This window comes from Phoxinus phoxinus, assembly GCF_949152265.1.
Source record: "Phoxinus phoxinus genome assembly, chromosome: 9".
NCBI classification, from domain to species: domain Eukaryota; kingdom Metazoa; phylum Chordata; class Actinopteri; order Cypriniformes; family Leuciscidae; genus Phoxinus; species Phoxinus phoxinus.
Genome location: NC_136884.1, coordinates 26,869,885 through 26,884,797, shown reverse-complemented (window position 1 = coordinate 26,884,797; position 14,913 = coordinate 26,869,885). Strand labels below are relative to the sequence as shown.

General features: G+C 38.5%; 1 protein-coding gene across 4 annotated transcripts in view; it reads right to left on the bottom strand.

Moving 5' to 3' along the window:
• Positions 1-6,833: 6,833 nt before the first annotated feature.
• Positions 6,834-14,913, bottom strand: part of LOC307004264 (uncharacterized protein) — a 32,285-nt gene continuing 24,205 nt past the window's right edge. The window contains exons 2-3 of one of the 4 annotated variants that reach the window (XM_079623358.1): positions 9,330-9,418; positions 6,853-8,336 (exon numbers count right to left, since the gene is read on the bottom strand). In XM_079623358.1, coding sequence (XP_079479484.1) covers positions 7,342-8,336; positions 9,330-9,414 — 1,080 coding nt within the window. In that variant the 5' untranslated portion in view covers positions 9,415-9,418 and the 3' untranslated portion in view covers positions 6,853-7,341. Of the gene's footprint in view, positions 8,337-9,329; positions 9,554-14,913 lie in introns of those variants that run through there. The other 3 variants (XM_079623357.1, XM_079623359.1, XM_079623360.1) reach the window with 3 other exon arrangements.

Sequence of the window (14,913 nt, the reverse complement as noted above, 5' to 3'; positions counted from 1 at the left end):
TGTGTTCTTCAGTCTCAGACATCAAGATGCTGTGTGAACAAAGACTTTACCTTGGATGAAGTAGACTCGACCTCCACAAGATCCTTGGCCTCATACTCGATGTCAGTGTCAAGTGCAGCATCAGGACTTCCCAGAGGAGAACACTTAGATGTACAGTTAAAAAAATAGAGTAAACATTGTTGTTGGACCACAACAGTGTGCGATCAAACAATGTTAAAGGAATTGCAATGTCATATTGTGTTCTTCAGTCTCAGACATCAAGATGCTGTGTGAACAAAGACTTTACCTTGGATGAAGTAGACTCGACCTCCACAAGATCCTTGGCCTCATACTCGATGTCAGTGTCAAGTGCAGCATCAGGACTTCCCAGAGGAGAACACTTAGATGTACAGTTAAAAAAATAGAGTAAACATTGTTGTTGGACCACAACAGTGTGCGATCAAACAATGTTAAAGGAATTGCAATGTCATATTGTGTTCTTCAGTCTCAGACATCAAGATGCTACAATTTTGATGTCTGAAAAAAATAAACCTAAAATTATAAAAATATACAAACCAAAAAAGAAAGAATAAGGAACAATTATTGGCTGAAAATGGACTGAATCTACAATTTTAGGTGCATTTAACATAGCAACAACCTTGGGCGACAGAGACTCTGCTGCCTCCAACACATCTCTGCTCTGAGACTCTCTACTACGCTAATCAGCACAGGAGCCCCACAAGGCTGTGTGCTAAGTCCATTTCTTTACTCCTTGTATACTTATGATTGCGTACCATCTAATTTTACCACCATCATAATTAATTTTGCGGATGACACGACTGTGCTGGGGCTGATCACCAGAGGAGATGAGTATGCATACAGAGAGGAGGTACAGAGGCTGTACTGTATGGGACGTCCCGTATAAGCACTGACCATTATTTTTTTCTACTTATTATAAATGAGGTCTTTATGGGCCTCTGAAGACGAATAATGTGACATATCTCCAAGATGCTACAGTAAAATGGTTTGATATGAGGTGTGTATACTGTATGGGACGTCCCGTATAAGCACTGACCATTATTTTTTTCTACTTATTATAAATGAGGTCTTTATGGGCCTCTGAAGTCGAATAATGTGACATATCTCCAAAATGCTGCAGTAAAATGGTTTGATATGAGGTGTGTATACTGTATGGGACGTCCCGTATAAGAACTGACCATTGTTTTTTTCTACTTATTATAAATGAGGTCTTTATGGGCCTCTGAAGTCGAATAATGTTACATATCTCCAAAATGCTACAGTAAAATGGTTTGATATGAGGTGTGTATACTGTATGGGACGTCCCGTTTAATATCTGACCATTATTTTTTTCTACTTATTATAAATGAGGTCTTTATGGGCCTCTGACGTCGAATAATGTGACATATCTCCAAAATGCTGCAGTAAAGTGGTTTGATATGAGGTGTGTATACTGTATGGGACGTCCCGTTTAATATCTGACCATTATTTTTTTCTACTTATTATAAATGAGGTCTTTATGGGCCTCTGACGTCGAATAATGTTACATATCTCCAAAATGCTGCAGTAAAATAGTTTGATATGAGGTGTGTATACTGTATGGGACGTCCCGTATAAGCACTGACCATTATTTTTTTCTACTTATTATAAATGAGGTCTTTATGGGCCTCTGAAGTCGAATAATGTGACATATCTCCAAAATGCTGCAGTAAAATGGTATGATATGAGGTGTGTATACTGTATGGGACGTCCCGTTTAATATCTGACCATTATTTTTTTCTACTTATTATAAATGAGGTCTTTATGGGCCTCTGACGTCGAATAATGTTACATATCTCCAAAATGCTGCAGTAAAGTGGTTTGATATGAGGTGTGTATACTGTATGGGACGTCCCGTTTAATATCTGACCATTATTTTTTTCTACTTATTATAAATGAGGTCTTTATGGGCCTCTGAAGTCGAATAATGTTACATATCTCCAAAATGCTACAGTAAAATGGTTTGATATGAGGTGTGTATACTGTATGGGACGTCCCGTTTAATATCTGACCATTATTTTTTTCTACTTATTATAAATGAGGTCTTTATGGGCCTCTGACGTCGAATAATGTGACATATCTCCAAAATGCTGCAGTAAAGTGGTTTGATATGAGGTGTGTATACTGTATGGGACGTCCCGTTTAATATCTGACCATTATTTTTTTCTACTTATTATAAATGAGGTCTTTATGGGCCTCTGACGTCGAATAATGTTACATATCTCCAAAATGCTGCAGTAAAATAGTTTGATATGAGGTGTGTATACTGTATGGGACGTCCCGTATAAGCACTGACCATTATTTTTTTCTACTTATTATAAATGAGGTCTTTATGGGCCTCTGAAGTCGAATAATGTGACATATCTCCAAAATGCTGCAGTAAAATGGTATGATATGAGGTGTGTATACTGTATGGGACGTCCCGTTTAATATCTGACCATTATTTTTTTCTACTTATTATAAATGAGGTCTTTATCGGCCTCTGAAGTCGAATAATGTGACATATCTCCAAAATGCTGCAGTAAAATGGTTTGATATGAGGTGTGTATACTGTATGGGACGTCCCCTATAAGAACTGACCATTATTTTTTTCTACTTATTATAAATGAGGTCTTTATGGGCCTCTGAAGACAAATAATGTGACATATCTCCAAAATGCTACAGTAAAATGGTTTGATATGAGGTTTGTAAACTGTATGGGACGTCCCCTATAAGAACTGACCATTATTTTTTTCTACTTATTATAAATGAGGTCTTTATGGGCCTCTGAAGACGAATAATGTGACATATCTCCAAAATGCTACAGTAAAATGGTTTGATATGAGGTGTGTATACTGTATGGGACGTCCCCTATAAGAACTGACCATTATTTTTTTCTACTTATTATAAATGAGGTCTTTATGGGCCTCTGAAGTCGAATAATGTTACATATCTCCAAAATGCTACAGTAAAATGGTTTGATATGAGGTGTGTATACTGTATGGGACGTCCCGTATAAGCACTGACCATTATTTTTTTCTACTTATTATAAATGAGGTCTTTATGGGCCTCTGAAGTCGAATAATGTTACATATCTCCAAAATGCTGCAGTAAAGTGGTTTGATATGAGGCGTGTATACTGTATGGGACGTCCCCTATAAGCACTGACCATTATTTTTTTCTACTTATTATAAATGAGGTCTTTATGGGCCTCTGACGTCGAATAATGTGACATATCTCCAAAATGCTACAGTAAAATGGTTTGATATGAGGTGTGTATACTGTATGGGACGTCCCGTATAAGAACTGACCATTATTTTTTTCTACTTATTATAAATGAGGTCTTTATGGGCCTCTGAAGTCGAATAATGTGACATATCTCCAAAATGCTGCAGTAAAATGGTTTGATATGAGGTGTGTATACTGTATGGGACGTCCCGTATAAGATCTGACCATTGTTTTTTTCTACTTATTATAAATGAGGTCTTTATGGGCCTCTGACGTCGAATAATGTGACATATCTCCAAAATGCTACAGTAAAATGGTTTGATATGAGGTGTGTATACTGTATGGGACGTCCCTTATAAGCACTGACCATTATTTTTTTCTACTTATTATAAATGAGGTCTTTATGGGCCTCTGAAGTCGAATAATGTGACATATCTCCAAAATGCTGCAGTAAAATGGTTTGATATGAGGTGTGTATACTGTATGGGACGTCCCGTATAAGATCTGACCATTGGTTTTTTCTACTTATTAGAAATTATGTTTTTATAGGCCTCTGAAGTCGAATAATGTGACATATCTCCAAAATGCTACAGTAAAATGGTTTGATATGAGGTGTGTATACTGTATGGGACGTCCCGTATAAGAACTGACCATTGGTTTTTTGCTACTTATTAGAAATTATGTTTTTATAGGCCTCTGAAGTCGAATAATGTGACATATCTCCAAAATGCTACAGTAAAATGGTTTGATATGAGGTGTGTATACTGTATGGGACGTCCCCTATAAGAACTGACCATTGTTTTTTTCTACTTATTAGAAATGAGGTCTTTATGGGCCTCTGAAGTCGAAAATATCCTATATCTGGACTCACAGGTGTGTATGGAACATTGAATACAAGAGAACAGTAAACAATATGCAGTAAATGTATTTAGAAAGAGTGAATACTTTATTTTGTCCGTACATAAATTTGTTTGTACATAAAACAATGTCTTGAGATGTGACCTTAAGAGATTGAGAAAAAAAAAACATTAGTCAAAGATGTGAGTGTTAAAAACATGGCATCTTGTGACATTGTCACTCACAAATATGGGCAACTAACATGAAAGAAAGAAAGAAAGAAAGAAAGAAAGAAAGAAAGAAAGAAAGAAAGAAAGAAAGAAAGAAAGAAAGAAAGAATATAGAAAGATAGATATATAGAAAGAAAGAAAGAGATAGATAGATATAAAGAAAAAAAATATAGATAGATAGATAAAGAAAGAAAGAATATAGAAAGATAGATATATAGAAAGAAAGAAAGAGATAGATAGATATAAAGAAAAAAAATATAGATAGATAGATATAAAGAAAGAAAGAAAGAATATAGAAAGATAGATATATAGAAAGAAAGAGATAGATAGGTATAAAGAAAAAAAATATAGATAGATAGATATAAAGAAAGAAAGAAAGAAAGAAAGAGAGAAAGAAAGAGAGAAAGAAAGAATATAGAAAGATAGATATAAAGAAAGAAAGAAAGAAATATATAGATAGATAGATATAAAGACAGAAAGAAAGAAATAGATAGAAAGAAAGAAAGAAAGAGAGAAAGAAAGAAAGAATATAGAAAAATAGATATAAAGAAAGAAAGAATATAGAAAGAAAGAAAGAGATAGATAGATATAAAGAAAAAATATATAGATAGATATATATAAAGACAGAAATAAAGAAATAGATAGATAGAAAGAAAATAGATAGATCGATAGAAAGACCGAATATAGATAGAAAGAAAGAAAGACAGAATATAGATAGAAAGAAAGAAAGAGCGAGAAAGAGAAAGAAATAGATAGAAAGAAAGAAAAATATAGATAGATATATAGATAGATAAATAGATAGATAGATAGATAGATAGATAGATAGAAAGACCGAATATATATATATATATAGAGAGAGAGAGAGAGAGAGAGAGAGAGAGGGGGGTGGGCAAGTCAAGCGCGTTCTCTCGTTGCTGTTCCTGAAATTACAGTAGTCATAGTAATAGGCACACGCTTTTTTTTTTTGGCGGCTGGCTTGACCGTGTATTTTCAAACCGCGGCTGGCTTGACCGCAGTCATAGTTTAGAACAGCCGGAGACCGGAACACTTCCCGTAAATCCTGATGTACTTGGTACATCATAAGAAGGATGGCGTCTACGCTAATATTAGTCTCTCTGTCTATCCCGAGGTTTACCGCTGTCCACCGGAACCAGGCCGTATCCAGATCTGATGAAGGACCAGCACCAGGACACGATGATGGCGCTGACCTGAAGTGTCAACCAGTCTCTCCTCCTCTCCACTCCGACTTCAACCAACCGGAACTGGACAAATACTCTGATTCATTCTGAACTTCTGATCTGTAATGCTCCTGAATCATAATCATACACTGTTCACTCATTGGCCAGAGGAGAACTGGCCCCCGACTGAGCCTGGGTTCTCCCAAGGTTTTTTTCTCCATTCTGTGTGTTTCGGTTCGTTGTCATGCTGGAAGACCCAGCCACGACCCATCTTCAATGCTCTACATGTCCCCTTCCATCCTCCCCTGAATTTGGTGCAGTCGTCCTGTCCCCTTTGCAGAAAGCATCCCCAAAGAATGATGTTTTCACTTCCATGCTTCACAGTTAGGATGGTGTTCTTGGGGTTGTACTCATCCTTCTTCCTCCAAACACGGCGAGTGGAGTTTAGACCAAAAAGCTCTATTTTTGTCTCATCAGACCACATGACCTTCTCCCATTCCTCCTCTGGATCATCCAGATGGTCATGTGCAAACTTCAGACGGGCCTGGACATGCGCTGGCTTGAGCAGGGGGACCTTGCGTGCGCTGCAGGATTTTAATCCATGGCGGCGTAGTGTGTTACTAATGGTTTTCTTTGAGACTGTGGTCCCAGCTCCCTTCAGGTCATTGACCAGGTCCTGCCGTGTAGTTCTGGGCTGATCCCTCACCTTCCTCATGATCATTGATGCCCCACGAGGTGAGATCTTGCTTGGTGCACCAGACCGAGGGAGATTGACCATAATCTTGAACTTCTTCCATTTTCTAATAATTGCGCCAACAGTTGTTGCCTTCTCACCAAGCTGCTTGCCTATTGTCCTGTAGCCCATCCCAGCCTTGTGCAGGTCTACAATTTTATCCCTGATGTCCTGACACAGCTCTCTGGTCTTGGCCATTGTGGAGAGGTTGGAGTCTGTTTGATTGAGTGTGTGGACAGGTGTCTTTTATACAGGTAACGAGTTCAAACAGGTGCAGTTAATACAGGTAATGAGTGGAGAACAGGAGGGCTTCTTATTGAAGAACTAACAGGTCTGTGAGAGCCGGAATTCTTACTGGTTGGTAGGGGATCAAATACTTATGTCATGCAATAAAATGCAAATTAATTATTTAAAAATCATACAATGTGATTTTCTGGATTTCTGTCTCACAGTTGAAGAGTACCTATGATAAAAATTGCAGACCTCTACATGCTTTGTAAGTAGGAAAACCTGCTAAATACTTAAATACTAAACGGCAGTGTATCAAATACTTGTTCTCCCCACTGTATATATATATATATATATATATATTTGTTTTGTTTTTTGTCTATTCAGAATGACTTATGAGCAGCAACCTTTTTATTTAGGGTATGCCATTTATGCCCAACTTGCCCAAATGTGGGGTGTCTGGTAAGGGGTTAATATGTAAAACTGCTTGCTTTAAAGCAATATATTGTTTAAAGTGTTATTGACTTTTGCATATCACAGAGCTGTAAAAAGATGCCTTCACAACTGCTTCACAATATTTATTTTGTTATTGAAAGGAAAATATGCATCACATATTTATATATTCATCAAAACGGGTGTTCACCAAGTCTGTTACTCAGGTATTTTAACTTCTTTTTACACCAAAGAAAAAAACTTCAGGGCCTTAAGGGCAGGCAAAAAGCCTCAAGGTTTTCTTTGTTTCTGTTTCTGTTCCTTTGTTCGCCTTTCCACAGTGATGGAAACATGACAGGGTTCTCTTCGGTGTGAGTTATTAAATGATTCCTAATGTGTTTCCTGTCTGTAAAACTCTTTTCACACTGATGAAATATAAAACAGTAAAAAAACAGTTCTCTCATAAGTGAATCCTCATGTGGTACTTTAGGGTTACTTTATATTGGAAACACATTCCACAGTGCCCACATATAAACGGCTTCTCTCCAGTGTGAATTCTCATGTGCCTGTTAAGGATTCCTTTTCGGTTGAAACCTGTCCCACATTGTTGGCAGGTGAAAGGCCTCTCTCCAGTGTGAATTCTTATGTGGTCTTCAAAGTGTCCTTTTTGATTGAAACTTTTTTCACACTGAGGGCATGTGTAAAGCTTCTCTTCAGAGTGAGCTCTCATGTGGACTTCAAAGTGTCCTTTTTGATTAAAACTCTTTTCACACCGAGGGCATGTGTAAAGCTTCTCTACAGAGTGAACTCTCATCATGTGGACTTTAAGGTTTTCATGTTGATCAAAACTCTTTCCACATTGAAGGCATGTGTAAGGCTTTTCTCCAGTGTGAATTTTCATGTGGCTGTTAAGGCTTCCTTTTACAGTGAAACTCATTCCACACTGTTGGCAGGTGAAAAGGCTCTTTTTAGTGTGAATTCTCATGTGGCAATTAAGGTTTCCTTTTCGATTGAAACTTTTTCCACACTGATGGCAGGTGTAAGGCTTCTCTCCAGAGTGAACTTTCATGTGGTCTGCAAGGTTTCCATGTTGACTGAAACTCTTTCCACAGTGTTGGCAGGTGTAAGGCTTCTCTCCAGTGTGAATTCTCACATGCCTGTTAAGGCTTCCTTTTTGAGTAAATTTGTTTCCACACTGTTGACAGGTGTAAGGGCTCTCTCCAGTATGAATTCTCATGTGTTCTTCAAAGTGTCCTTTTAGATTAAAACTCTTTTCACACTGTGGGCATGTGTAAGGTTTTTCTCCATTGTGAATTGTCATGTGAAATTTAAGTTTCCCATGTTTATCAAAACTAAAAGATTTTACTGCAGTTATGAAATCATGATGATCCTCATATTTAGATTTTTCTTCATTTTTCTTCAGTTCTTGACTCTCTTCTTTCAGCGCCATCATGTCTAAGGTGAAAAAAGACCAAAGTTAATCCTTGTTTAATCGCACAAAGCAACAGACATAAACATTTAGACATGTAAGACATCAAAACCAACATTCAACTAGATCCTATTCCCATTAAGCTACTGAAATATGTTACATGTATTCTGAGAACCCCTTCTCAATATTACTAACTTTTCACTTTCTCCAGGACAAATCCCAAAATCTTTCAAGCTGGCAGTTAAACCCTATAAAGAGTCTGACCCAGGAAAGCTGCTTAATTATTGACTCATCTTAATCTCCCATTTACTACATCTTCTAGGGTTTAAACGCAATAACTTTAAAGGGAAAAGAAAAGGGAACAAACTCCCTGGCTCAACCATCAGACCAAAAGCTCATCACACAGTAATTCCATGTAATGATTTATTAAAAGATAACATTATTGTAAGAGAGGAAGCAGTTGTGGTTGTTATAACTTCTGAATGACCCATCATGTTGATCATGTTGGTCCAAATATCGCTGCAGTTACAATTCCCCAATCGACTGAACCTAAAAACAAAATATTTGCAGCAAATTCTTAATGCCAAATTCAGCAACACCTCAGACAGCCAGAAAATATTCACAACATTCTCCTCTTTATTCTGTCACCCTCCTCTCTGACTGCTGATGACTTTGCCAGCTAATTCACCAATGTGGCAACCATCACTTACCCACAGCCAAACATCACCCACACTCATTCTACTCTTCTTTTCCTTCTCTCCCCTCACAGAGAACAAGTTCTCCAAAGTTTCACTGACATTACTAACTGCTCTGACTCATATCATCAAAATATTGCACACTACTGTCAAATTTTGGAGGAATCACTTCAATCCTCTACCCCAGAAATAACACAATTGCTTGAGTTGGCAAAGGTAAACAGTTTATTGAATTTCACAAAAAAGAAAGGTAAACAAGAAAAGGAACGCAATATATATCTTCAGGAGAGGGCCAGGCCAAAACAAGAAACAGTCTTGGAGAACCTTTTAGAAAAGTATGAAACTGGGTGTTCAACATGGGCCTCATCCTCCTGCAGCAGAACCAGCCCAGCTCCAGTAGCACTTGCATCCACCTGTAAAGTGAAAGGTCTTTCAAAATTTGGAGCAGAGAGAACAGGGGCATTGCATAAGAGGTCTTTCACAGTAACAAAGGCGAGTTCACAATCCTTGGTCCACACAAACCTTCTATATGTACTAAGTCAGTCTGAAAGGGGAGAGACAAAAGCAGATCAATTGGGACCGAAACATCCACTCATACCCAGAAAACGTCTTAACTCTCGCTTGTTACAGGGCACAGGAAATTCAAGAATGGCTGAGATTTTGGCCTCAACTGGTTTTACAACTCTTTGGCCAACCTGCTTTCCCAAATACGTTACAACTCCTTTGGTGAACTTGCATTTAGCAAGATTTAAGGTTAATGAAGCAGCAGTTAGGTGTTTGAAAACCTTTTAAAGTGTCTTCACATGATCTGCCCAGTTATCCGAATATACTACAATATCATCCAGATTCACTTCACAGTTAGTCACATCCAAGAGTACCTGATGCATCATATGCTGAGAAGTAGCAGGTGCATTTTGCATCCCAAAAGCTAGAACCTGATACTGTAGGAAGCTTTCAGGCGTGACAAATGCTGAAATCTCAGAAGCACGTTGGCTGAGTGGCACCTGCCAATAACCCTTTAGTAGATCTGATTTTGTAACATTTTGCTAACCCAACTTATCTACACAGTCTTCCATCCTGGGAAGGAGGAAAGAGTCAGGATTCGTTACATTGTTTACCTTCCGATAATTTGTGCAAAATCGAAAGGTATTATCAGGTTTTGGGACAAACAAGCAGGGGGAGCTCCATGGACTCTGGCTGGGCACAGCCAGTCAATAAGTCTGAGCAGTAGACAGATTAAGTTTTGCAAGATTTTGGGCATTGTGCAGTTTCTCACAAATAGAAGTGGTGTAATCATCAACAGGCAAAGCTTTGGAACTACGATTTAGCAACTGTTCACTTAACAGTTTTAAGGGGCCACAAACTGTGTGACCAAACACCAGCTCAGCAGGGCTAAAGTCAGGGGATTCCTGCACAGATTCTCTTACTGTAAACTAGGGCTGGGCGATTTTATCGATTCTGCGATATAAATCGATATTTTTTCCCCCAAAAAAGTATCGATTTTTTAGCCGCGAGTATCGATACATACGTCCCATTCAAATCCCCCGTGTTTACCCCCGTTCGCGTTGCAGGAAGAGCGATTTGGTCAGCCAGCCGCTAGTATTGCTGTAGAGCAAGTTACCCGTACTAACTTTACACAGACGCAGACGTCTACCTCTTCCTGTTTACCAAGTCAGAGCGAGGATATTCGGAGAATGGCGGCGAATATAAATCCAGCACCCGCCTGCTTTAAAGCAGATGTGTGGGAGCACTTTGGGGTTTTTTTAAAAAGAAGGAAAGCAACGACTTGGATAAAAGCATTGCGGTTTGTAAGCTATGTGGCACTAACGCAGGGCTGCCAACTCAAGTATCACATCCATTTTCTCACGCAGAAAAAAATCGCGGAGCAAAGAGGACACTGACAACGACAGACAAGACAGAGCAGGTTACTTTGATATAAAATAAATGATCAGCTCTCAGATTCTGTCAATTTTATTACGCAATTCAAACAATAATACCGTTTTGGCGCTTGTAAATGCGACGTGACAGATCTCTGTAGCGCCTCAGTTCAAGCGGCACATGACCCGATCATCTCTAACTCTTCTTTACTATTATAAACCCAAACTTGCCGAAATGTATGCCTCGGATCAATCAGTGTTTTTCAACCGTGGTAAGAAGTCAATAAAATAGGTAAATGGTAAATGTAAATGGACTGTAAAACAGGTCGGCTAGAACAATGTCACATAAGTTACATTTACATCAGTAGAGCAATTTAATGACCATTTATAGGCTGGAAAAATTAGCTATAGAGTTTTGTTAAATATGTCCACTATATTAGGCTACATATATTTTTACTTATATCATTAAAATATTATAAAGTTGTTATTATAATAAAGAACGCATTATATTTTATTTAAGTTGTTATTTTTAACCTTTAATATAAATAGCCTAGGGCTCTCTGTTTACAGCATTAGTGATTTATTTTTTAACATGTATCTAACTAATAATTATCTAAATGAATCGTAATTGTAACCATGCAGCTAAACACTGTAACATGTTGTCAGTAAACTTAATAAAAATAAGTTACCAAATGTTTTGACAATCACAACTTATTGTGATGCAAGTTTTTTTCCTCCACGTACACCCCCCCCCCCCCCCATACAAATTTTCTCAACACATCTTTGATTCATTTTGTCCAGCATTTATTTTGCAAGCTGTCTGATGTTTTTTGAGTTTTCATTTCAATTAATCCAAGTAAATGAAACACTCACAACACAAGATGTCACCAAAATCACTATGTCCCCTTTAAATCTATCAGAAAATGATGTAAGCGTACCGAATTATATCGAATCGTATCGAATTATATCGAATCGTATCGTTGGCTGAATATCGTGATATATATCGTATCGTGAGCTGAATATCGTGTATCGTATCGTATCGTGAGATTAGTGTATCGCTACAGCCCTACTGTAAACATCAGAAAAGGAAGACCCTCAACCCATTTTTTTCCGGTTTCTACACAGTACCGGCCTAGCATTGATTCAAATTAATTATTATAAAATCCATAACTTTTTGTATTTAAAATGTACAACACTTTATGTAATGAGCGAGTACATCATGAATCCATTTTCCATTTTTCTTATCCTGAATCACTAAGGTACACCTATAATAAGTGTTTATATTGGGACTATTTTAAGGGCCGCGTTGCTTTCTCCTTGTTTCCACAAGTGCTTGCGCTCCCATAGCGTCTGTCGTTGCCATGAACTGCGCTCTCCTTGACATGATGACGAGGAAGTATCAGCAAAGGATTAATTGATTTCTAGCCCTTGCATTAGCTTTACCACTAGATATATTTATGAAGATGAGAAATAAAAACCCACCCTGTACAGCTATGATCAGCTGTTTGGCCAAGCTTTCCATGTTGTTATGAAAAGGCCGAAGCTGATCGGTTGGTTTTTGTCAAATGACCTGCTGTGCGCTTACGGCATTCTGAAAAGTTGAGATGTTTTCAACCGACAGCGTCGCTTCAATTATGAGTAAAACAAAATCACTCGACAGGTTCACTTCACTTTCAATTAATTTATTGAAAATATAAAAAATGCAAACATTTGTCTTTGAGGTAGACAGTCAATCAGATTCAACTCATTGAACTTTTTTAACAATATTGTGCAAATCAAAACAACTTGAGTTGTCAAACACATAATTAACAATACAAAATAGTGCAAAAGTATATATGGCCAAAAGTGCTACATGTGCTTTATAAAGATTAGGCCAAAAGTTGCATTTTATATATATGGTCTATAACCTCAAAGTGCATATTTAACTTAATTTAATTTAACATTATCAACTCAACAAGATGTGTAAATGTAAACAAATCAACTTAAAGTTGACTTCAGTGGAATTTATCCACTCCTATTTAATCAACAACAACAACAAAAACAAACGACAACAAAAATACACCAAACAACACAAAATACTACAAAACTAAACATATCCGACACCGAAAATTCTCGGAGCACCAGCATGTGATCCAAATTTCAAACCGTTCTATTTCATCAGACATGATCTGAAAACAGGGCTTTAAGTGTAAAATACCGAACTTGTCCTTTAAAGGGGTCATGACATGAGAAACCAAATTTGCCTTGATCTTTTGGTATATAAGAGGTCTTTGTACCATTAAAACGTCCTGCAAGTTTCATAGCTTAAGACGTCCTCCCCATTATAAACGAATCATTTATTTAATCAAGCTCTAAATACAGCTCGTTCTGGATCCATGGTAAGAAGTGACGTCACGGTACGAAGTGACGTACCAGCGTTTGCATATGACCGCCTCCAGCACAAGACAACTACGCTCATTTCGTATCATTGTCGCGCCCGCGCGCCTCACAACTGTTCAGTCGACGGACAGCGAGTGGGTCTGTGTACAGGGAAATTACTATGCCACGCAGATCTGCTGTTCCTGGCTGTGGACAAACAACATCTTTGAATACGCTGCGAAAGATCCAGTCGTCAGGGAAAAATGGACGTCTCAGTCACGGCAGTGTTAGTTTAAGCGTTTGTTCTATACATTTGAAGGATGACTGTTTTGAGAACAAATCCCAAAATTATGCTGGCTTTGCCAGAAAACTGTTGCTCAAAGATAAGTCCGTGCGACTATTCTGGGCTCAACAACGACGACGCAAACTGTAAGTAATGTGTTTAAAACTTTAAACTACTTTTTAAATACGCTGAATCCGCAAATGTTCTGGCTGGGGGCGTTAATAATTGATGCATAGGCACTGACGTTAGCCAATCATAACAGTGGGCGTTAACACTGAACTCTTAAAGGGGAAACACCCCCAAAACAGACTGTTTGAATCAGAGGATGAGAAACAGGGTGGGAAAAGGTCATAAATCACTAAATTTTAAAAGTTTTTTGTAAAAAAAACTATAGTAATACTTAGTAATAATAATAATTCATTACATTTATATAGCGCTTTTTCTGGACACCCAAGGCGCTTTACATAGAAGGGGGGAATCTCCTCAACCACCACCAATGTGCAGCATCCACCTGGATGATGCGACGGCAGCCATATTGCGCCAGAACGCCCACCACACACCAGCTTACTGGTGGAGAGGAGACAGTGATGAAGCCAATTAGTATATATAGGAGGATGATTAGGAGGCCATGATGGACAGAGGCCACTGGGCAAATTTGGCCAGGATGCCGGGGTAACACCCCTACTCTTTCGAAAGACATCCTGGGATTTTTAATGACCACAGAGAGTCAGGACCTCGGTTTAACGTCTCATCCGAACGACGCCGCTCTTTGTCAGTATAGTGTCCCCGTCACTACACTGGGGCGTTAGGACCCGCACAGACCACAGGGTGAGCACCCCCTGCTGGCCACACTAACACCTCTTCCAACAGCAACCTGGTTTTCTCAGGAGGTCTCCCATCCAAGTACTAACCAGGCTCAGCCCCGCTTAGCTTCAGTGGGAAACCAGTCTTGGGCTACAGGGTGATATGGCTGCTGGCCTTAGTGGTGTCAACAACAATCGATTCGGCGAAGCATCGCAATGCGGGATATGCACGATTCAGCATCGATGCGGCAAAGTGCCATAATCGATTATGTCACTGTTTATTTTCTGGCCTTGAGTTGGACAATAAAGTTGTGAAGTTTATTACTTCCGTGGGCAACAACAACAATCAAGACGGCTGAGGCGGAGTGAGATGACCGCGATAGACGGGTAATTAAAAACGCACCCAAAGCTTGGAAAAGCGGACATCTGGGCACATTTCGATTCTACGAAGTTAATGGGAAACTTAACAAGACGAGACACAGGAGCGAAGCTTCGCGGCTGAGACACGAATAGACTATTATTAACTTAAAGCTTTACTCTTAAACACAAAAGGCACGTCCATTTTAATAAAAAAATATTATATTTAT